The 22633-nt window shown below is 37.7% G+C and overlaps 2 protein-coding genes across 25 annotated transcripts in view; one reads left to right on the top strand and one right to left on the bottom strand.

Annotated features, from left to right (window-relative positions):
* LOC137235972 (uncharacterized) overlaps positions 1–22633 on the bottom strand; it is a 116929-nt gene that overhangs the window by 29374 nt on the left and 64922 nt on the right. The window lies entirely within an intron of this gene.
* LOC137235971 (uncharacterized) overlaps positions 1–22633 on the top strand; it is a 114352-nt gene that overhangs the window by 88387 nt on the left and 3332 nt on the right. For all 9 annotated transcript variants that reach the window (XM_067758691.1, XM_067758687.1, XM_067758688.1 and 6 more), the window contains one exon: positions 22397–22589. In XM_067758691.1, coding sequence (XP_067614792.1) covers positions 22397–22589 — 193 coding nt within the window. The remainder of the gene's footprint in view (positions 1–22396; positions 22590–22633) is intronic.

The raw sequence follows: 22633 nt of genomic DNA, 5'->3' as shown, positions 1-22633 counted from the left end.
GTACACTATGTAGGAAATGCCTCGTCATGAAATAACAGGGCATTTTTGATGGCCTCGACGAATTATTTCGTTGACTTCTTCAGATCGCAAAAACTCATTATTCACGGTACCGATATCGAACTCGTTTAAATAATCTGGACTTTGATACAGAGATGTTGGTATTGTTGGAAGACTTTTTGAAGATGAACCTTCATCAGTGTCATCACGAAAACTTTACGATTTCGGATTCATGTAAACATATATTTTTGTTTGATGTTTTTATTGTCTCCTCAGGCCCAGGCAAAAAATTATTATCAATATTCGGTGCTTTTGAAATTCGGCTTAAAATTTGCACATGGAACAATTAAGACTCTCCTGAATTAAAAAAAAAATGCCTTAGTACCTCTAAATCGCGGCCCCCCTGAGAAACACATTTTTGTTTGATGTTTTTATTGTCTCATCAGGCCCAAGCAAAAATTATTATAAATATTCGTTGCTTTCGAAATTCGGCTTAAAATTTGCACATGGAACAACTAAAGACTTTCCTGAATTTAAAAAAAATGCTTTAGTACCTCTAAATCGCAGGCCCCCTGAGAAACACATTTTTGTTTGATGTTTTTATTGTCTCATCAGGCCCAAGCAAAAAATCATTATCAATATTCGTTGCTTTTGAAATTCGGCTTAAAATTTGCACATGGAACAATTAAGACTCTCCTGAATTAAAAAAACATGCCTTAGTACCTCTAAATCGCGGGCCCCCTGAGAAGCACATTTTTGTTTGATGTTTTTATTGTCTCATCAGGCCCAAGCAAAAAATCATTATCAATATTCGTGGCTTTTGAAATTCGGCTTAAAATTTGCACATGGAACAATTAAGACTCTCCTGAATTTAAAAAAAAAAATGCCTTAGTACCTCTAAATCGCGGGCCCCTGAGAAACACATTTTTGTTTGATGTTTTTATTGTCTCATCAGGCCCAAGCAAAAAATCATTATCAATATTCGTTGCTTTTGAAATTCGGCTTAAAATTTGCACATGGAACAATTAAGACTCTCCTGAATTAAAAAAAAATGCCTTAGTACCTCTAAATCGCAGGCCCCCTGAGAAACACATTTTTGTTTGATGTTTTTATTGTCTCATCAGGCCCAAGCAAAAAATCATTATCAATATTCGTTGCTTTCGAAATTCGGCTTAAAATTTGCACATGGAACAACTAAAGACTTTCCTGAATTTAAAAAAATTGCCTTAGTACCTCTAAATCGCGGGCCCCCTGAGAAACACATTTTTGTTTGATGTTTTTATTGTCTCATCAGGCCCAAGCAAAAAATTATTATAAATATTCGTTGCTTTCGAAATTCGGCTTAAAATTTGCACATGGAAAAACTAAAGACTTTCCTGAATTAAAAAAAATGCTTTAGTACCTCTAAATCGCAGGCCCGCTGAGAAACACATTTTTGTTTGATGTTTTTATTGTCTCATCAGGCCCAAGCAAAAAATCATTATCAATATTCGTTGCTTTTGAAATTCGGCTTAAAATTTGCACATGGAACAATTAAGACTCTCCTGAATTAACAAAAATGCCTTAGTACCTCTAAATCGCGGGCCCCCTGAGAAACACATTTTTGTTTGATGTTTTTATTGTCTCATCAGGCCCAAGCAAAAAATTATTATCAATATTCGTTGCTTTCGAAATTCGGCTTAAAATTTGCACATGGAACAACTAAAGACTTTCCTGAATTTAAAAAAAATGCTTTAGTACCTCTAAATCGCAGGCCCCCTGAGAAACACATTTTTGTTTGATGTTTTTATTGTCTCATCAGGCCCAAGCAAAAAATCATTATCAATATTCGCTGCTTTCGAAATTCGGCTTAAAATTTGCACATGGAACAACTAAAGACTTTCCTGAATTTAAAAAAAATGCCTTAGTACCTCTAAATCGCGGGCCCCCTGAGAAACACATTTTTGTTTGATGTTTTTATTGTCTCATTGGGCCCAAGCAAAAAATTATTATAAATATTCGTTGCTTTCGAAATTCGGCTTAAAATTTGCACATGGAACAACTAAAGACTTTCCTGAATTTAAAAAAAAAATGCTTTAGTACCTCTAAATCGCAGGCCCCCTGAGAAACACATTTTTGTTTGATGTTTTTATTGTCTCATCAGGCCCAAGCAAAAAATCATTATCAATATTCGTTGCTTTTGAAATTCAGCTGAATTAAAAAAAATGCCTTAGTACCTCTAAATCGCGGGCCCCCTGAGAAACACATTTTTGTTTGATGTTTTTATTGTCTCATCAGGCCCAAGCAGAAAATTATTATCAATATTCGTTGCTTTCGAAATTCGGCTTAAAATTTGCACATGGAACAATTAAGACTCTCCTGAATTAAAAAAAAAAATGCTTTAGTACCTCTAAATCGCAGGCCCCCTGAGAAACACATTTTTGTTTGATGTTTTTATTGTCTCATCAGACACAAGCAAAAAATCATTATCAATATTCGTTGCTTTTGAAATTCGGCTTAAAATTTGCACATGGAACAATTAAGACTCTCCTAAATTAAAAAAAAATTCCTTAGTACCTCTAAATCGCGGGCCCCCTGAGAAACACATTTTTTTTTTTGATGTTTTTATTGTCTCATCAGGCCCAAGCAAAAAATCATTATCAATATTCGTTGCTTTTGAAATTCGGCTTAAAATTTGCACATGGAACAATTAAGACTCTCCTGAATTAAAAAAAAATGCCTTAGTACCTCTAAATCGCGGCCCCCCTGAGAAACACATTTTTGTTTGATGTTTTTATTGTCTCATCAGGCCCAAGCAAAAAATTATTATAAATATTCGTTGCTTTCGAAATTCGGCTTAAAATTTGCACATGGAACAACTAAAGACTTTCCTGAATTTAAAAAAAATGCTTTAGTACCTCTAAATCGCAGGCCCCCTGAGAAACACATTTTTGTTTGATGTTTTTATTGTCTCATCAGGCCCAAGCAAAAAATCATTATCAATATTCGTTGCTTTTGAAATTCGGCTTAAAATTTGCACATGGAACAATTAAGACTCTCCTGAATTAAAAAACATGCCTTAGTACCTCTAAATCGCGGGCCCCCTGAGAAGCACATTTTTGTTTGATGTTTTTATTGTCTCATCAGGCCCAAGCAAAAAATCATTATCAATATTCGTGGCTTTTGAAATTCGGCTTAAAATTTGCACATGGAACAATTAAGACTCTCCTGAATTTAAAAAAAAAAATGCCTTAGTACCTCTAAATCGCGGGCCCCTGAGAAACACATTTTTGTTTGATGTTTTTATTGTCTCATCAGGCCCAAGCAAAAAATCATTATCAATATTCGTTTCTTTTGAAATTCGGCTTAAAATTTGCACATGGAACAATTAAGACTCTCCTGAATTAAAAAAAAAAATGCCTTAGTACCTCTAAATCGCAGGCCCCCTGAGAAACACATTTTTGTTTGATGTTTTTATTGTCTCATCAGGCCCAAGCAAAAAATCATTATCAATATTCGTTGCTTTCGAAATTCGGCTTAAAATTTGCACATGGAACAACTAAAGACTTTCCTGAATTTAAAAAAATTGCCTTAGTACCTCTAAATCGCGGGCCCCCTGAGAAACACATTTTTGTTTGATGTTTTTATTGTCTCATCAGGCCCAAGCAAAAAATTATTATAAATATTCGTTGCTTTCGAAATTCGGCTTAAAATTTGCACATGGAAAAACTAAAGACTTTCCTGAATTAAAAAAAAATGCTTTAGTACCTCTAAATCGCAGGCCCGCTGAGAAACACATTTTTGTTTGATGTTTTTATTGTCTCATCAGGCCCAAGCAAAAAATCATTATCAATATTCGTTGCTTTTGAAATTCGGCTTAAAATTTGCACATGGAACAATTAAGACTCTCCTGAATTAACAAAAATGCCTTAGTACCTCTAAATCGCGGGCCCCCTGAGAAACACATTTTTGTTTGATGTTTTTATTGTCTCATCAAGCCCAAGCAAAAACTTATTATCAATATTCGTTGCTTTCGAAATTCGGCTTAAAATTTGCACATGGAACAACTAAAGACTTTCCTGAATTTAAAAAAAATGCTTTAGTACCTCTAAATCGCGGGCCCCCTGAGAAACACATTTTTGTTTGATGTTTTTATTGTCTCATCAGGCCCAAGCAAAAAATCATTATCAATATTCGCTGCTTTCGAAATTCGGCTTAAAATTTGCACATGGAACAACTAAAGACTTTCCTGAATTTAAAAAAAATGCCTTAGTACCTCTAAATCGCGGGCCCCCGAGAAACACATTTTTGTTTGATGTTTTTATTGTCTCATTGGGCCCAAGCAAAAAATTATTATAAATATTCGTTGCTTTCGAAATTCGGCTTAAAATTTGCACATGGAACAACTAAAGACTTTCCTGAATTAAAAAAAAATGCTTTAGTACCTCTAAATCGCAGGCCCCCTGAGAAACACATTTTTGTTTGATGTTTTTATTGTCTCATCAGGCCCAAGCAAAAAATCATTATCAATATTCGTTGCTTTTGAAATTCAGCTTAAAATTTGCACATGGAACAATTAAGACTCTCCTGAATTAAAAAAAAAATGCCTTAGTTCCTCTAAATCGCGGGCCCCCTGAGAAACACATTTTTGTTTGATGTTTTTATTGTCTCATCAGGCCCAAGCAAAAAATTATTATCAATATTCGTTGCTTTCGAAATTCGGCTTAAAATTTGCACATGGAACAACTAACAACTAATGGAACAACGACTTTCCTGAATTAAAAAAAAATGCTTTAGTACCTCTAAATCGCAGGCCCCCCGAGAAACACATTTTTGTTTGATGTTTTTATTGTCTCATCAGGCACAAGCAAAAAATCATTATCAATATTCGTTGCTTTTGAAATTCGGCTTAAAATTTGCACATGGAACAATTAAGACTCTCCTAAATTAAAAAAAAAAAATTCCTTAGTACCTCTAAATCGCGGGCCCCCTGAGAAACACATTTTTTTTTTGATGTTTTTATTGTCTCATCAGGCCCAAGCAAAAATTATTATCAATATTCGTTGCTTTTGAAATTCGGCTTAAAATTTGCACATTGAACAATTAAGACTCTCCTGAATTAAAAAAAATGCCTTAGTACCTCTAAATCGCGGGCCCCCTGAGAAACACATTTTTGTTTGATGTTTTTATTGTCTCATCAGGCCCAAGCAAAAAATCATTATCAATATTCGTTGCTTTCGAAATTCGGCTTAAAATTTGCACATGGAACAACTAAAGACTTTCCTGAATTTAAAAAAAATGCTTTAGCACCTCTAAATCGCAGGCCCCAGAGAAACACATTTTTGTTTGCTGTTTTTATTGTCTCATCAGGCCCAAGCAAAAAATCATTATCAATATTCGTTGCTTTTGAAATTCGGCTTAAAATTTGCACATGGAACAATTAAGACTCTCCTAAATTAAAAAAAAATGCCTTAGTTATCAATATTCGTTGCTTTTGAAATTCGGCTTAAAATTTGCACATGGAACAATTAAGACTCTCCTGAATTAAAAAAAAAATGCCTTAGTACCTCTAAATCGCGGGCCCCCTGAGAAACACATTTTTGTTTGATGTTTTTATTGTCTCATCAGGCCCAAGCGAAAAACTATTATCAATATTCGTTGCTTTCGAAATTCGGCTTAAAATTTGCACATGGAACAACTAAAGACTTTCCTGAATTTAAAAAAAATGCTTTAGTACCTCTAAATCGCAGGCCCCCTGAGAAACACATTTTTGTTTGATGTTTTTATTGTCTCATGAGGCCCAAGCAAAAAATCATTATCAATATTCGTTGCTTTTGAAATTCGGCTTAAAATTTGCACATGGAACAATTACTCTCCTAAATAAAAAAAAAAAAATTCCTTAGTACCTCTAAATCGCGGGCCCCCTGAGAAACACATTTTTGTTTGATGTTTTTATTGTCTCATCAGGCCCAAGCGAAAAACTATTATCAATATTCGTTGCTTTCGAAATTCGGCTTAAAATTTGCACATGGAACAACTAAAGACTTTCCTGAATTTAAAAAAAATGCTTTAGTACCTCTAAAGCGCAGGCCCCCTGAGAAACACATTTTTGTTTGATGTTTTTATTGTCTCATCAGGCCCAAGCAAAAAATCATTATCAATATTCGTTGCTTTTGAAATTCGGCTTAAAATTTGCACATGGAACAATTAAGACTCTCCTAAATTAAAAAAAAAATTAATTCCTTAGTACCTCTAAATCGCAGGCCCCCTGAGAAACACATTTTTGTTTGATGTTTTTATTTTCTCATCAGGCCCAAGCAAAAAATCATTATCAATATTCTTTGCTTTTGAAATTCGGATAAAATTTGCACATGAAACAATTAAGACTCTCCTGAATTAAAAAAAAAACTGCCTTAAATTTGCACATGGAACAATTAAGACTCTCCTAAATTAAAAAAAAAAATAATTCCTTAGTACCTCTAAATCGCAGGCCCCCTGAGAAACACATTTTTGTTTGATGTTTTTATTTTCTCATCAGGCCCAAGCAAAAAATCATTATCAATATTCTTTGCTTTTGAAATTCGGATAAAATTTGCACATGAAACAATTAAGACTCTCCTGAATTAAAAAAAAAACTGCCTTAGTACCTCTAAATCGCGGGCCCCCTGAGAAACACATTTTTGTTTGATGTTTTTATTGTCTCATCAGGCCCAAGCAAAAAATTATTATCAATATTCGTTGCTTTCGAAATACGGCTTAAAATTTGCACATGGAACAACTAAAGACTTTCCTGAATTAAAAAAAATGCCTTAGTACCTCTAAATCGCGGGCCCCCTGAGAAACACATTTTTGTTTGATGTTTTTATTGTCTCATCAGGCCCAAGCAAAAAATCAATATTCGTTGCTTTCGAAATTCGGCTTAAAATTTGCACATGGAACAACTAGACTTTCCTGAATTTAAAAAAAATGTCTTAGTACCTCTAAATCGCGGGCCCCCTGAGAAACACATTTTTGTTTGATGTTTTTATTGTCTCATCAGGCCCAAGCAAAAAATTATTATAAATATTCGTTGCTTTCGAAATTCGGCTTAAAATTTGCACATGGAACAACTAAAGACTTTCCTGAATTTAAAAAAAATTCTTTAGTACCTCTAAATCGCAGGCCCCCTGAGAAACACATTTTTGTTTGATGTTTTATTGTCTCATCAGGCCCAAGCAAAAGATCATTATCAATATTCGTTGCTTTTGAAATTCAGCTTAAAATTTGCACATGGAACAATTAAGACTCTCCTGAATTAAAAAAAAATGCCTTAGTACCTCTAAATCGCGGGCCCCCTGAGAAACACATTTTTGTTTGATGTTTTTATTGTCTCATCAGGCACAAGCAAAAAATCATTATCAATATTCGTTGCTTTTGAAATTCGGCTTAAAATTTGCATATGGAACAATTAAGACTCTCCTAAATTAAAAAAAAAAAATTCCTTAGTACCTCTAAATCGCGGGCCCCCTGAGAAACACATTTTTTTTTTTGATGTTTTTATTGTCTCATCAGGCCCAAGCGAAAAACTATTATCAATATTCGTTGCTTTCGAAATTCGGCTTAAAATTTGCACATGGAACAACTAAAGACTTTCCTGAATTTAAAAAAAATGCTTTAGTACCTCTAAAGCGCAGGCCCCCTGAGAAACACATTTTTGTTTGATGTTTTTATTGTCTCATCAGGCCCAAGCAAAAAATCATTATCAATATTCGTTGCTTTCGAAATTCGGCTTAAAATTTGCACATGGAACAACTAAAGACTTTCCTGAATTTAAAAAAAATGCTTTAGTACCTCTAAAGCGCAGGCCCCCTGAGAAACACATTTTTGTTTGATGTTTTTATTGTCTCATCAGGCCCAAGCAAAAGATCATTATCAATATTCGTTGCTTTTGAAATTCAGCTTAAAATTTGCACATGGAACAACTAGACTTTCCTGAATTAAAAAAAAATGCTTTAGTACCTCTAAATCGCAGGCCCCCTGAGAAACACATTTTTGTTTGATGTTTTTATTGTCTCATCAGGCACAAGCAAAAAATCATTATCAATATTCGTTGCTTTTGAAATTCGGCTTAAAATTTGCATATGGAACAATTAAGACTCTCCTAAATTAAAAAAAAAAAATTCCTTAGTACCTCTAAATCGCGGGCCCCCTGAGAAACACATTTTTTTTTTTGATGTTTTTATTGTCTCATCAGGCCCAAGCGAAAAACTATTATCAATATTCGTTGCTTTCGAAATTCGGCTTAAAATTTGCACATGGAACAACTAAAGACTTTCCTGAATTTAAAAAAAATGCTTTAGTACCTCTAAAGCGCAGGCCCCCTGAGAAACACATTTTTGTTTGATGTTTTTATTGTCTCATCAGGCCCAAGCAAAAAATCATTATCAATATTCGTTGCTTTTGAAATTCGGCTTAAAATTTGCACATGGAACAATTAAGACTCTCCTAAATTAAAAAAAAAAATAATTCCTTAGTACCTCTAAATCGCAGGCCCCCTGAGAAACACATTTTTGCTTGATGTTTTTATTTTCTCATCAGGCCCAAGCAAAAAATCATTATCAATATTCTTTGCTTTTGAAATTCGGATAAAATTTGCACATGAAACAATTAAGACTCTCCTGAATTAAAAAAAAACTGCCTTAGTACCTCTAAATCGCGGGCCCCCTGAGAAACACATTTTTGTTTGATGTTTTTATTGTCTCATCAGGCCCAAGCAAAAAATTATTATCAATATTCGTTGCTTTCGAAATACGGCTTAAAATTTGCACATGGAACAACTAAAGACTTTCCTGAATTAAAAAAAAATGCCTTAGTACCTCTAAATCGCGGGCCCCCTGAGAAACACATTTTTGTTTGATGTTTTTATTGTCTCATCAGGCCCGAGCAAAAAATCATTATCAATATTCGTTGCTTTCGAAATTCGGCTTAAAATTTGCACATGGAACAACTAGACTTTCCTGAATTTAAAAAAAATGTCTTAGTACCTCTAAATCGCGGGCCCCCTGAGAAACACATTTTTGTTTGATGTTTTTATTGTCTCATCAGGCCCAAGCAAAAAATTATTATAAATATTCGTTGCTTTCGAAATTCGGCTTAAAATTTGCACATGGAACAACTAAAGACTTTCCTGAATTTAAAAAAAATTCTTTAGTACCTCTAAATCGCAGGCCCCCTGAGAAACACATTTTTGTTTGATGTTTTATTGTCTCATCAGGCCCAAGCAAAAGATCATTATCAATATTCGTTGCTTTTGAAATTCAGCTTAAAATTTGCACATGGAACAATTAAGACTCTCCTGAATTAAAAAAAAATGCCTTAGTACCTCTAAATCGCGGGCCCCCTGAGAAACACATTTTTTTTTATGTTTTTATTGTCTCATCAGGCCCAAGCAAAAAATTATTATCAATATTCGTTGCCTTCGAAATTCGGCTTAAAATTTGCACATGGAACAACTAAAGACTTTCCTGAATTAAAAAAAAATGCTTTAGTACCTCTAAATCGCAGGCCCCCTGAGAAACACATTTTTGTTTGATGTTTTTATTGTCTCATCAGGCACAAGCAAAAAATCATTATCAATATTCGTTGCTTTTGAAATTCGGCTTAAAATTTGCACATGGAACAATTAAGACTCTCCTAAATTAAAAAAAAAAAAATTCCTTAGTACCTCTAAATCGCGGGCCCCCTGAGAAACACATTTTTTTTTTTTGATGTTTTTATTGTCTCATCAGGCCCAAGCAAAAAATCATTATCAATATTCGTTGCTTTTGAAATTCGGCTTAAAATTTGCACATGGAACAATTAAGACTCTCCTGAATTAAAAAAAAAATGCCTTAGTACCTCTAAATCGCGGCCCCCCTGAGAAACACATTTTTGTTTGATGTTTTTATTGTCTCATCAGGCCCAAGCAAAAAATTATTATAAATATTCGTTGCTTTCGAAATTCGGCTTAAAATTTGTACATGGAACACCTAAAGACTTTCCTGAATTTAAAAAAAATGCTTTAGTACCTCTAAATCGCAGGCCCCCTGAGAAACACATTTTTGTTTGATGTTTTTATTGTCTCATCAGGCCCAAGCAAAAAATCATTATCAATATTCGTTGCTTTTGAAATTCGGCTTAAAATTTGCACATGGAACAATTAAGACTCTCCTGAATTAAAAAAAAAATGCCTTAGTACCTCTAAATCGCGGGCCCCTGAGAAACACATTTTTGTTTGATGTTTTTATTGTCTCATCAGGCCCAAGCAAAAAATCATTATCAATGTTCGTGGCTTTTGAAATTCGGCTTAAAATTTGCACATGGAACAATTAAGACTCTCCTGAATTAAAAAAAAATGCCTTAGTACCTCTAAATCGCGGGCCCCCTGAGAAACACATTTTTGTTTGATGTTTTTATTGTCTCATCAGGCCCAAGCAAAAAATCATTATCAATATTCGTTGCTTTTAAAATTCGGCTTAAAATTTGCACATGGAACAATTAAGACTCTCCTGAATTAAAAAAACATGCCTTAGTACCTCTAAATCGCGGGCCCCCTGAGAAGCACATTTTTGTTTGATGTTTTTATTGTCTCATCAGGCCCAAGCAAATAATCATTATCAATATTCGTGGCTTTTGAAATTCGGCTTAAAATTTGCACATGGAACAATTAAGACTCTCCTGAATTAAAAAAAAATGCCTTAGTACCTCTAAATCGCGGGCCCCCTGAGAAACACATTTTTGTTTGATGTTTTTATTGTCTCATCAGGCCCAAGCAAAAAAACCATTATCAATATTCGTTGCTTTTGAAATTCGGCTTAAAATTTGCACATGGAACAATTAAGACTCTCCTGAATTAAAAAAAACATGCCTTAGTACCTCTAAATCGCGGGCCCCCTGAGAAACACATTTCTGTTTGATGTTTTATTGTCTCATCAGGCCCAAGCAAAAAATCATTGTCAATATTCGTTGCCTTTGAAATTCGGCTTAAAATTTGCACATGGAACAATTAAGACTCTCCTGAATTAAAAAAACATGCCTTAGTACCTCTAAATCGCGGGCCCCCTGAGAAACACATTTTTGTTTGATGTTTTTATTGTCTCATCAGGCCCAAGCAAAAAATTATTATCAATATTCGTTGCTTTCGAAATTCGGCTTAAAGTTTGCACATGGAACAACTAAAGACTTTCCTGAATTTAAAAAAAATGCCTTAGTACCTCTAAATCATGGGCCCCCTGAGAAACACATTTTTGTTTGATGTTTTTATCGTCTCATCAGGCCCAAGCAAAAAATCATTATCAATATTCGTTGCTTTCGAAATTCGGCTTAAAATTTGCACATGGAACAACTAAAGACTTTCCTGAATTTAAAAAAAATGCCTTAGTACCTCTAAATCATGGGCCCCCTGAGAAACACATTTTTGTTTGATGTTTTTATTGTCTCATCAGGCCCAAGCAAAAAATTATTATAAATATTCGTTGCTTTCGAAATTCGGCTTAAAATTTGCACATGGAACAACTAAAGACTTTCCTGAATTTAAAAAAAAATGCTTTAGTACCTCTAAATCGCAGGCCCCCTGAGAAACACATTTTTGTTTGATGTTTTTATTGTCTCATCAGGCCCAAGCAAAAAATCATTATCAATATTCGTTGCTTTTGAAATTCAGCTTAAAATTTGCACATGGAACAATTAAGACTCTCCTGAATTAAAAAAAAAAATGCCTTAGTACCTCTAAATCGCGGGCCGCCTGAGAAACACATTTTTGTTTGATGTTTTTATTGTCTCATCAGGCCCAAGCAAAAAATTATTATCAATATTCGTTGCTTTCGAAATTCTGCTTAAAATTTGCACATGGAACAACTAAAGACTTTCCTGAATTTAAAAAAAATGCTTTAGTACCTCTAAATCGCAGGCCCCCTGAGAAACACATTTTTGTTTGATGGTTTTATTGTCTCATCAGGCACAAGCAAAAAATCATTATCAATATTCGTTGCTTTTGAAATTCGGCTTAAAATTTGCACATGGAACAATTAAGACTCTCCTAAATTAAAAAAAAAATCCTTAGTACCTCTAAATCGCGGGCCCCCTGAGAAACACATTTTTTTTTTTTGATGTTTTTATTGTCTCATCAGGCCCAAGCAAAAAATCATTATCAATATTCGTTGCTTTTGAAATTCGGCTTAAAATTTGCACATGGAACAATTAAGACTCTCCTGAATTAAAAAAAATGCCTTAGTACCTCTAAATCGCGGCTCCCCTGAGAAACACATTTTTGTTTGATGTTTTTATTGTCTCATCAGGCCCAAGCAAAAAATTATTATAAATATTCGTTGCTTTCGAAATTCGGCTTAAAATTTGCACATGGAACAACTAAAGACTTTCCTGAATTTAAAAAAAATGCTTTAGTACCACTAAATCGCAGGCCCCCTGAGAAACACATTTTTGTTTGATGTTTTTATTGTCTCATCAGGCCCAAGCAAAAAATCATTATCAATATTCGTTGCTTTTGAAATTCGGCTTAAAATTTGCACATGGAACAATTAAGACTCTCCTGAATTAAAAAAAACATGCCTTAGTACCTCTAAATCGCGGGCCCCCTGAGAAGCACATTTTTGTTTGATGTTTTTATTGTCTCATCAGGCCCAAGCAAAAAGCATTATCAATATTCGTGGCTTTTGAAATTCGGCTTAAAATTTGCACATGGAACAATTAAGACTCTCCTGAATTAAAAAAAAAAAATGCCTTAGTACCTCTAAATCGCGGGCCCCTGAGAAACACATTTTTGTTTGATGTTTTTATTGTCTCATCAGGCCCAAGCAAAAAATCATTATCAATATTCGTTTCTTTTGAAATTCGGCTTAAAATTTGCACATGGAACAATTAAGACTCTCCTGAATTAAAAAAAAAAATGCCTTAGTACCTCTAAATCGCAGGCCCCCTGAGAAACGCATTTTTGTTTGATGTTTTTATTGTCTCATCAGGCCCAAGCAAAAAATTATTATAAATATTCGTGGCTTTTGAAATTCGGCTTAAAATTTGCACATGGAACAACTAAAGACTTTCCTGAATTTAAAAAAAATGCTTTAGTACCACTAAATCGCAGGCCCCCTGAGAAACACATTTTTGTTTGATGTTTTTATTGTCTCATCAGGCCCAAGCAAAAAATCATTATCAATATTCGTTGCTTTTGAAATTCGGCTTAAAATTTGCACATGGAACAATTAAGACTCTCCTGAATTAAAAAAACATGCCTTAGTACCTCTAAATCGCGGGCCCCCTGAGAAGCACATTTTTGTTTGATGTTTTTATTGTCTCATCAGGCCCAAGCAAAAAATCATTATCAATATTCGTGGCTTTTGAAATTCGGCTTAAAATTTGCACATGGAACAATTAAGACTCTCCTGAATTAAAAAAAAAATGCCTTAGTACCTCTAAATCGCGGGCCCCCTGATAAACACATTTTTGTTTGATGTTTTTATTGTCTCATCAGGCCCAAGCAAAAAAACCATTATCAATATTCGTTGCTTTTGAAATTCGGCTTAAAATTTGCACATGGAACAATTAAGACTCTCCTGAATTAAAAAAAACATGCCTTAATACCTCTAAATCGCGGGCCCCCTGAGAAACACATTTCTGTTTGATGTTTTATTGTCTCATCAGGCCCAAGCAAAAAATCATTGTCAATATTCGTTGCCTTTGAAATTCGGCTTAAAATTTGCACATGGAACAATTAAGACTCTCCTGAATTAAAAAAACATGCCTTAGTACCTCTAAATCGCGGGCCCCCTGAGAAACACATTTTTGTTTGATGTTTTTATTGTCTCATCAGGCCCAAGCAAAAAATTATTATCAATATTCGTTGCTTTCGAAATTCGGCTTAAAATTTGCACATGGAACAACTAAAGACTTTCTTGAATTTAAAAAAAATGCCTTAGTACCTCTAAATCATGGGCCCCCTGAGAAACACATTTTTGTTTGATGTTTTTATTGTCTCATCAGGCCCAAGCAAAAAATCATTATCAATATTCGTTGCTTTCGAAATTCGGCTTAAAATTTGCACATGGAACAACTAAAGACTTTCCTGAATTTAAAAAAAATGCCTTAGTACCTCTAAATCATGGGCCCCCTGAGAAACACATTTTTGTTTGATGTTTTTATTGTCTCATCAGGCCCAAGCAAAAAATCATTATCAATATTCGTTGCTTTTGAAATTCGGCTTAAAATTTGCACATGGAACAATTAAGACTCTCCTGAATTAAAAAAAACATGCCTTAATACCTGTAAATCCTGAGAAACACATTTCTGTTTGATGTTTTATTGTCTCATCAGGCCCAAGCAAAAAATCATTGTCAATATTCGTTGCCTTTAAATTCGGCTTAAAATTTGCACATGGAACAATTAAGACTCTCCTGAATTAAAAAAACATGCCTTAGTACCTCTAAATCGCGGGCCCCCTGAGAAGCACATTTTTGTTTGATGTTTTTATTGTCTCATCAGGCCCAGGCAAAAAAATATTATCAATGTTCGTTGCTCTTGAAATTCGGCTTAAAATTTGCACATGGAACAACTAAAGACTTTCCTGAATTAAAAAAAAATGCCTTAGTACCTCTAAATCGCGTGATAAGTGTGAAACATTGAAGTCGGTTCACTTTGATCACAATTATACAACACTTGACAACTATTTCTAAAATGGCATAATTTGATTAATTTTTGTGTTTTTCCGAATTGTTCCGCCACAAGCCAAGGTATGCTCACGCTCACGCAAGGTGTACTTATGTATAACAGATGTACTGAATAGGAACACAAAAGATAATTTAAATGTTGTATATTTGAAGCCGTTGACCGTTCTCAGAAAGTGGAAAACAGTACCGAAGGTGACTCTGAGTCTCACATGAGATAGTCTTTGTATGATCCAAGCTCTTCTGGCAAAACTTCTGGTTCGGAGAACAGTGAATCTTCATGTATACCGGCAAATCATATAACTCGAAAGACAATAATTCCGTGGGGGAATAGACCCGAAATACAGACGGCAAGTATCGTTTAGTTCCCAGACCGTGCTTAAGGTAAAAACTGGCACTGCAAATAATAATTTCCAAGCAAAAAAGCACAGGCCGTGGGGGAAAAGTAGGAAATACAATGCGCGAATTACCTCCGTAGAGATTTAGGCCAAGCTTCTCATTCAATTAGAGCCGTGATACTATACTTACAAGCAGTCGAATTTTAGTAAGATTTTCTTGGCGGAGTGTTTGCCAAAACACCAACCAAAGATTTCGATGTCGCTTTCTCCGGGCGGCGAGCCCAGGACCTTCGGTGTGCTAGGCGAGATTTTTTATTACATTTAGAATTATTGACATTCATTGAACAACTGATACGTGATAGTTTTCCACGCAAAGAACGAACTGTATTAGTCTTCCACGCGATCGACTGAAACGTGCCAGTTTTCAACCTGAACAACTTTAAATGTTAGCCTTCCACGTAGACAGCTGAAACATGCTAGTATTTCATGCAAAGAACGAACTATCTTACTGCTCCACGCAAATAACGAACGAATTTTAAAAAAATGCTTTAGTACCTCTAAATCGCAGGCCCCCTGAGAAACACATTTTTGTTTGATGTTTTTATTGTCTCATCAGGCCCAAGCAAAAAATCATTATCAATATTCGTTGCTTTTGAAATTCAGCTTAAAATTTGCACATGGAACAATTAAGACTCTCCTGAATTAAAAAAAACATGCCTTAATACCTCTAAATCGCGGGCCCCCTGAGAAACACATTTCTGTTTGATGTTTTGTTGTCTCAGCAGGCCCAAGCAAAAAATCATTATCAATATTCGTTGTTTTTGAAATTCGCCTTAAAATTTGCACATGGAACAATGAAGGCTCTCCTGAATTAAAAAAAAAATGCCTTAGTACCTGTAAATCGCGGGCCCCCTGAGAAACACATTTTTGTTTGATGTTTTTATTGTCTCATCAGGCCCAAGCAGAAATTATTATCAATATTCGTTGCTTTCGAAATTCGGCTTAAAATTTGCATATGGAACAACTAAAGACTTTCCTGAATTTAAAAAAAATGCTTTAGTACCTCTAAATCGCAGGCCCCCTGGGAAACACATTTTTGTTTGATGTTTTTATTGTCTCATCAGGCCCAAGCAAAAAATCATTATCAATATTCGTTGCTTTCGAAATTCGGCTTAAAATTTGCACATGGAACAACTAAAGACTTTCCTGAATTTAAAAAAAATGCCTTAGTACCTCTAAATCGCGGGCCCCCTGAGAAACACATTTTTGTTTGATGTTTTTTTTGTCTCATCAGGCCCAAGCAAAAAATTATTATAAATATTCGTTGCTTTCGAAATTCGGCTTAAAATTTGCACATGGAACAACTAAAGACTTTCCTGAATTTAAAAAAAATGCTTTAGTACCTCTAAATCGCAGGCCCCCTGAGAAACAGATTTTTGTTTGATGTTTTTATTGTCTCATCAGGCCCAAGCAAAAAATCATTATCAATATTCGTTGCTTTTGAAATTCGGCTTAAAATTTGGACATGGAACAATTAAGACTCTCCTGAATTAAAAAAAAAATGCCTTAGTACCTCTAAATCGCGGGCCCTCTGAGAAACACATTTTTGTTTGATGTTTTTATTGTCTCATCAGGCCCAAGCAAAAAATCATTATCAATATTCGTTGCTTTTGAAATTCGGCTTAAAATTTGCACAGGGGACAATTAAGACTCTCCTGAATTAAAAAAAACATGCCTTAATACCTCTAAATCGCGGGCACCCTGAGAAACACATTTTTGTTTGATGTTTTTATTGTCTCATCAGGCCCAAGCAAAAAATCATTGTCAATATTCGTTGCCTTTGAAATTCGGCTTAAAATTTGCACATGGAACAATTAAGACTCTCCTGAATTAAAAAAACATGCCTTAGTACCTATAAATCGCGGGCCCCCTATGAAACACATTTTTGTTTGATGTTTTTATTGTCTCATCAGGCCCAAGCAAAAAATCATTATCAATATTCGTTGCTTTTGAAATTCGGCTTAAAATTTGCACATGGAACAATCAAGACTCTCCTGAATTAAAAAAAAATGCCTTAGTACCTCTAAATCGCGGGCCCCCTGAGAAGCACATTTTTGTTTGATGTTTTTATTGTCTCATCAGGCCCAGGCAAAAAAATATTATCAATGTTCGTTGCTCTTGAAATTCGGCTTAAAATTTGCACATGGAACAACTAAAGACTTTCCTGAATTAAAAAAAAAATGCCTTAGTACCTCTAAATCGCGTGATAAATGTGAAACATTGAAGTCGGTTCACTTTGATCACAATTATACAACACTTGACAACTATTTCAAAAATGGCATAATTTGATTAATTTTTGTGTTTTTCCGAATTGTTCCGCCACAAGCCAAGGTATGCTCACGCTCACGCAAGGTGTACTTATGTATAACAGATGTACTGAATAGGAACACAAAAGATAATTTAAATGTTGTATATTTGAAGCCGTTGACCGTTCTCAGAAAGTGGAAAACAGTACCCAAGGTGACTCTGAGTCTCACATGAGATAGTCTTTGTATGATCCAAGCTCTTCTGGCAAAACTTCTGGTTCGGAGAACAGTGAATCTTCATGTATACCGGCAAATCATATAACTCGAAAGACAATAATTCCGTGGGGGAATAGACCCGAAATACAGACGGCAAGTATCGTTTAGTTCCCAGACCTGTGCTTAAGGTAAAAACTGGCACTGCAAATAATAATTTCCAAGCAAAAAAGCACAGGCCGTGGGGAAAAGTAGGAAATACAATGCGCGAATTACCTCCGTAGAGATTAAGGCCAAGCTTCTCATTCAATTAGAGCCGTGCTACTATACTTACAAGCAGTACAATTTTAGTAAGATTTTCTTGGCGGAGTGTTTGCCAAAACACCAACCAAAGATTTCGATGTCGCTTTCTCCGGGCGGCGAGCCCAGGACCTTCGGTGTGCTAGGCGAGATTTTTTATTACATTTAGAATTATTGACATTCATTGAACAACTGATACGTGATAGTTTTCCACGCAAAGAACGAACTGTATTAGTTGTTGTTGTTGTTGTTGTAGCAATGCTCGCCCCACCTAATAGCCGCGACCGATCACAAATTGTCATCAATATCCTCTAACGGGAGTCCTAGGAAACTTGCCGTTTAAACAGGGGTGGACCATAAGGAAAGGGGTGTTAGAGGCGTTGGTTCCACATTACAATTAAAGAGATGGTTGGTGTCATGTGGGGACACATTGCAAGCAGGGCATACATTTTGTATGTCGGGGTTGATTCTGGATAGGTAAGAGTTTAACCTGTTACTGTATCCAGAACGAAGTTGAGCAAGAGTGACACGCGTTTCCCTGGGGAGTATGCGTTCCTCTTCTGCGAGTTCTGGATATTTTTCTTCAAGTACTGGATTCACCGGGCAATTCCCGACATAAAGGTCCGACGCCTGTCTATGGAGTTCACCAAGGACCTGCTTGTGTTTTTCCGCTTCATACGGCTGGGTTCTCAGGTGCCGTATTTCCTCAAAATGCTTACGGAGATGACTCCTTAGGCCCCTAGGCGGTGCTGGTTCGTCAATCAGATGTCTGTTGGGATGCCCAGGTTTCTGGGTATTCAACAGAAACTGTTTGGTCAGCATCTCATTTCTCTCCCTGATGGGGAGTATTCTCGCCTCATTATGCAGATGGTGTTCTGGGGACATAAGAAGACAGCCCGTGGCGATTCTGAGAGCAGTATTTTGGCAGGCCTGTAGTTTCTTCCAGTGGGTGGTTTTTAGGCTTGGCGACCATATGGGTGACGCGTAGCACGTAATCGGCTGGCTAATTGCTTTGTATGTGGTCAAGAGCGTTTCTTTATCTTTTCCCCAGGTACTGCCAGCAAGGGATTTGAGGATTTTATTACGGCTCTGAATTCTTGGAACAATTGCGGTTGCGTGCGCACCAAAATGTAGATCCTGATCAAACGTCACACCCAAGATCTTGGGGTGTAGGACAGTCGGTAGCGTAGTGGCATCGACGTGGATGTTCAATATGGTCGACATTTGGGGCGTCCATGTTGTAAATAAGGTCGCGGAAGATTTAGTCGGTGACAATGCCTGGTTTCGCGAAGCGAAAAAACTGGAGAGATCAGGGAGATAGCCGTTTATTTTATTGCATAGCTCATCGATCTTTGGGCCTGGGCCTGTGGCCATTATTGTGCAGCCATCGGCGTAGGAAACGATTGTGACTCCTTCCGGTGGTGAAGGTAGCTTAGATATGTAGAAATTAAACAAAAGCGGGGATAGGACACCACCCTGTGGCACCCCTTGTTTAATTCTCCTTTGTTTTGATGTTTCGTTTCTGAATTGCACCGATGCCTGCCGACCACCCAGATAATTTGCGGTCCACCTTTTAAGACATGGGGGAAGGGTGGACCCTTCCAGGTCTTGCAGTAACGAGCCATGGTTGACCGTATCAAAAGCTTTTGATAGGTCTAACGCTACGAGTACTGTTCTATGGTGGGGATATTGATTCAAACCGCAATTTATCTGGGTGCTAATGACATTTAGCGCGGAGGTAGTGCTATGGAGTTTTCTGAAGCCATGCTGATGAGGGGCTAGCTGCAAATGTGCTTGGAAATAAGGGAGCAAAATGGCTTCAAGCGTCTTTGCCACTGGCGATAGGAGAGATACCGGACGATATGACTCACCTACGTTAGCTGGTTTCCCAGGCTTTAGTAGCGGGATCACCTTGGCCATTTTCCATTTCTCGGGTATGACAAAGGTGGAAAGAGACAGGTTGAAGACATGCGCTAAATATTTGAAACCCTCTTTCCCTAGGTTTTTAAGCATCGGCATGGCTATGCCGTCTGGGCCCACTGCTTTGGATCGTTTAGCGCGACCAATGGCGCCCTCAACCTCTCTAGCGGTGATGGTAATTGGTGACGCGCTGAGTTTGTGTTTATGTGCGTGTCTATTGGCTCTCCGTCTATCTCTGTCGACCGTAGGATGCATTATATATTGTCGGCAGAAAGCGCTCGCGCATTTTTTCGCATCCGACAGCACCTTATCGCCAAAGGCGATGGAAACTTTGTCTTTGTGCTTAGTCGGATTCGATAGGGACTTTACGGTGGACCAAAGTTTACCTACACCGGTAGAGAGGTTACAACCTCTTAGGTGCTCTTCCCATTTCGCCCGCTTGTGTTCGTCCACAAGCAGTCTGATGCGTTGGTTTATATCCCTTATTTGGGGGTCGCCTGGATCAAGCTGTCTTATAAGGTCGCGTTCCCTCGCTAAGCTCGCGGCCTCCGCCGGGAAGTGGGGCCGGATTTCGGGAATTCTCCCGGCGGGAATGAAATGTGCCGAGGCGGATTCAATGACCTTACGGAAGGCACGCTCCCCTTGGCGGGCATCAGTCGGGATAGGGAGGGCAGCAAAGCTGCTGTCTGTTGCAGATTTATATTCTTCCCACTTTCCTTTTTTGAAGTTTATGAAAGTGCGTTTTTCGGTGACGATGAAGTCGGCGGTACGCTCGAACGAAATAAGTATGGGCAGGTGGTCGGATGCCAATGTTACCATCGGCTGCCAGTTGACGCAGTTTACGAGTTCTGCGCTTACGATTGAGATATCTGGCGAGCTATGACAGCTTCCTACCATACGTGTGGGGGCGTCTCCGTTTATTGTGCAGAACGTCGTTTCGTCTATTTGATCCGCCAACATCTCACCCCTACTGTCCGCCCGCAGGTTTGAATGCCATAGGTCGTGATGGGCATTGAAATCGCCTAAGATAATGCGATTGTTGCCAGTGAGTAAGGCCTCGATATTAGGGCGGTATCCACTGGGGCAACAGGTGACAGGAGGGATGTAGATGTTGATGATTTCTAGATTTGCATCGCCTGACCGGACAGATAGGCCTTGACGTTCTAAGACATTGTCACTGCGGTCGATGCCAGGATCAAATATATGATATTGCACAGAGTGGTGTATAATAAACGTGAGGCCGCCTCCATTTCCGCTCTCGCGGTCTTTCCTGTGGACATTATAACCAGAGCAGGTCTGCAATGCAGATCTTGCTGTGAGTTTAGTCTCTTGAATGCGGATGTTGTGCCGCTTCATGAAATCGACTATCTCCGTAATCTTCCCAGTTAGTCCATTACAGTTGAACTGCAGAATTCTGAAGTGCATGAGGGGTGACGCCGCCACTCTAGGGGTAAGTGAGGGGTGACTACGCCTAGGTTGTGGAAGGCCAGGACGCAATTGCTGTTGTGGCCTTGGGACTGGGCGCCCTTGGGCAAGCATTGTGGTACCCGGATGATTTGGGTTTGCGACCTGGCAACATGGCGCGATGAAACCCGTCGAGGGGTTGCCGTCGCGGAGACCAGAACATCTAGGAAAGTGGCACCACCCAAGGCAGGAGCTGCATTGAGCGGATGTCGCAAACCTATATATTCTGTGCTGGCAGACGGTGCAAACGGAGGCAGGGACTAAGAGTCTGTTTCCCTGACCTGCACGATTGCTGCCAGAAAAGAGGGGGGGAGAAGAAGACGGGGGCAGGGGCTGATGCTCAGCATTGCTACCAGCTCTACTACGAAGGTAGTAGTTATGAGTGGTATCAGCTGTTTGAGTTGTTGGCGCCGTGGGGCGCGAGCAGCAGCGGGTACTTGTTGTGGCTTGCTGAGCAGCGAAGCTGCTGGAAGGTAGTGGGGATACGCTTAGGCGTAGACTACGGGACGCCCTTGGGCGTGAACAGCAAGGAGCCACAAAAGATTTATAAAAGTTACGTGGACGTCGGGTTTTGGGATCAAGCCCAGAACAACCTGTCCGATGCAACCATCCCTTGCACGAGACACACTGAACAGAGTATGACCGTCCTAAAAAGATTCTTTTCTGGCAGATGCAGCAAAACCATTTCTCATGACCGGGGTCAGGAGACGGACCCGGATTGGGTTCGATACCTTCCCGGAGTAAGAGAATATGTAGCAGTCCTGCTGCAAGGAGCTGCTGGGAGGATGACAATTTGTGGGAGGGACGAAACAAATTAAATGGGGTCACACTGAAATGACAGTCCTTGGTCGGGAAAAATCCCGAGTCGCTCCGGTACATAGAACCGACTGCCTTGGGAAGCGTGGTCTTCTGTATTAGTCTTCCACTCGATCGACTGAAACGTGCCAGTTTTCAACCTGAACAACTTTAAATGTTAGCCTTCCACGTAGACAGCTGAAACATGCTAGTATTTCATGCAAAGAACGAACTCTGTTAGTGCTCCACGCAAATAACGAACGTTGCTATTTTTCCACTCGATCAATGAAGGCATTAGTCTTCCATGGGAATTTGAAATAAGGGACCGATGATATAAATATATGCATACATTTGTCTTCTCTCCATAATAGATTATACTTTCGAATTATAGGTGCGTCATTGCTGCCATTATTTTGGCAATACTATGTGCATACTCATTGTGGAAAAGACGAAGAACACTTTGCGGTTGGGGATTCAACGGCCAACATGCCCAATCAGAGAGAGATTCAGCTGGATCCTGCTATGCACCACCACACTACAGCCGATGCAACTCGTTTCACCATCCACCACCTCCATATACCGAGGTATTATTTGCAAATTTCCAAGAGCAGTTTTACTAATGAGCTTA

Source organism: Eurosta solidaginis, unplaced genomic scaffold (genome assembly GCF_040869045.1).
Source record: "Eurosta solidaginis isolate ZX-2024a unplaced genomic scaffold, ASM4086904v1 ctg00001119.1, whole genome shotgun sequence".
NCBI classification, from domain to species: Eukaryota; Metazoa; Arthropoda; class Insecta; order Diptera; family Tephritidae; genus Eurosta; species Eurosta solidaginis.
This window is presented reverse-complemented; position numbering and strand designations above follow the sequence as displayed.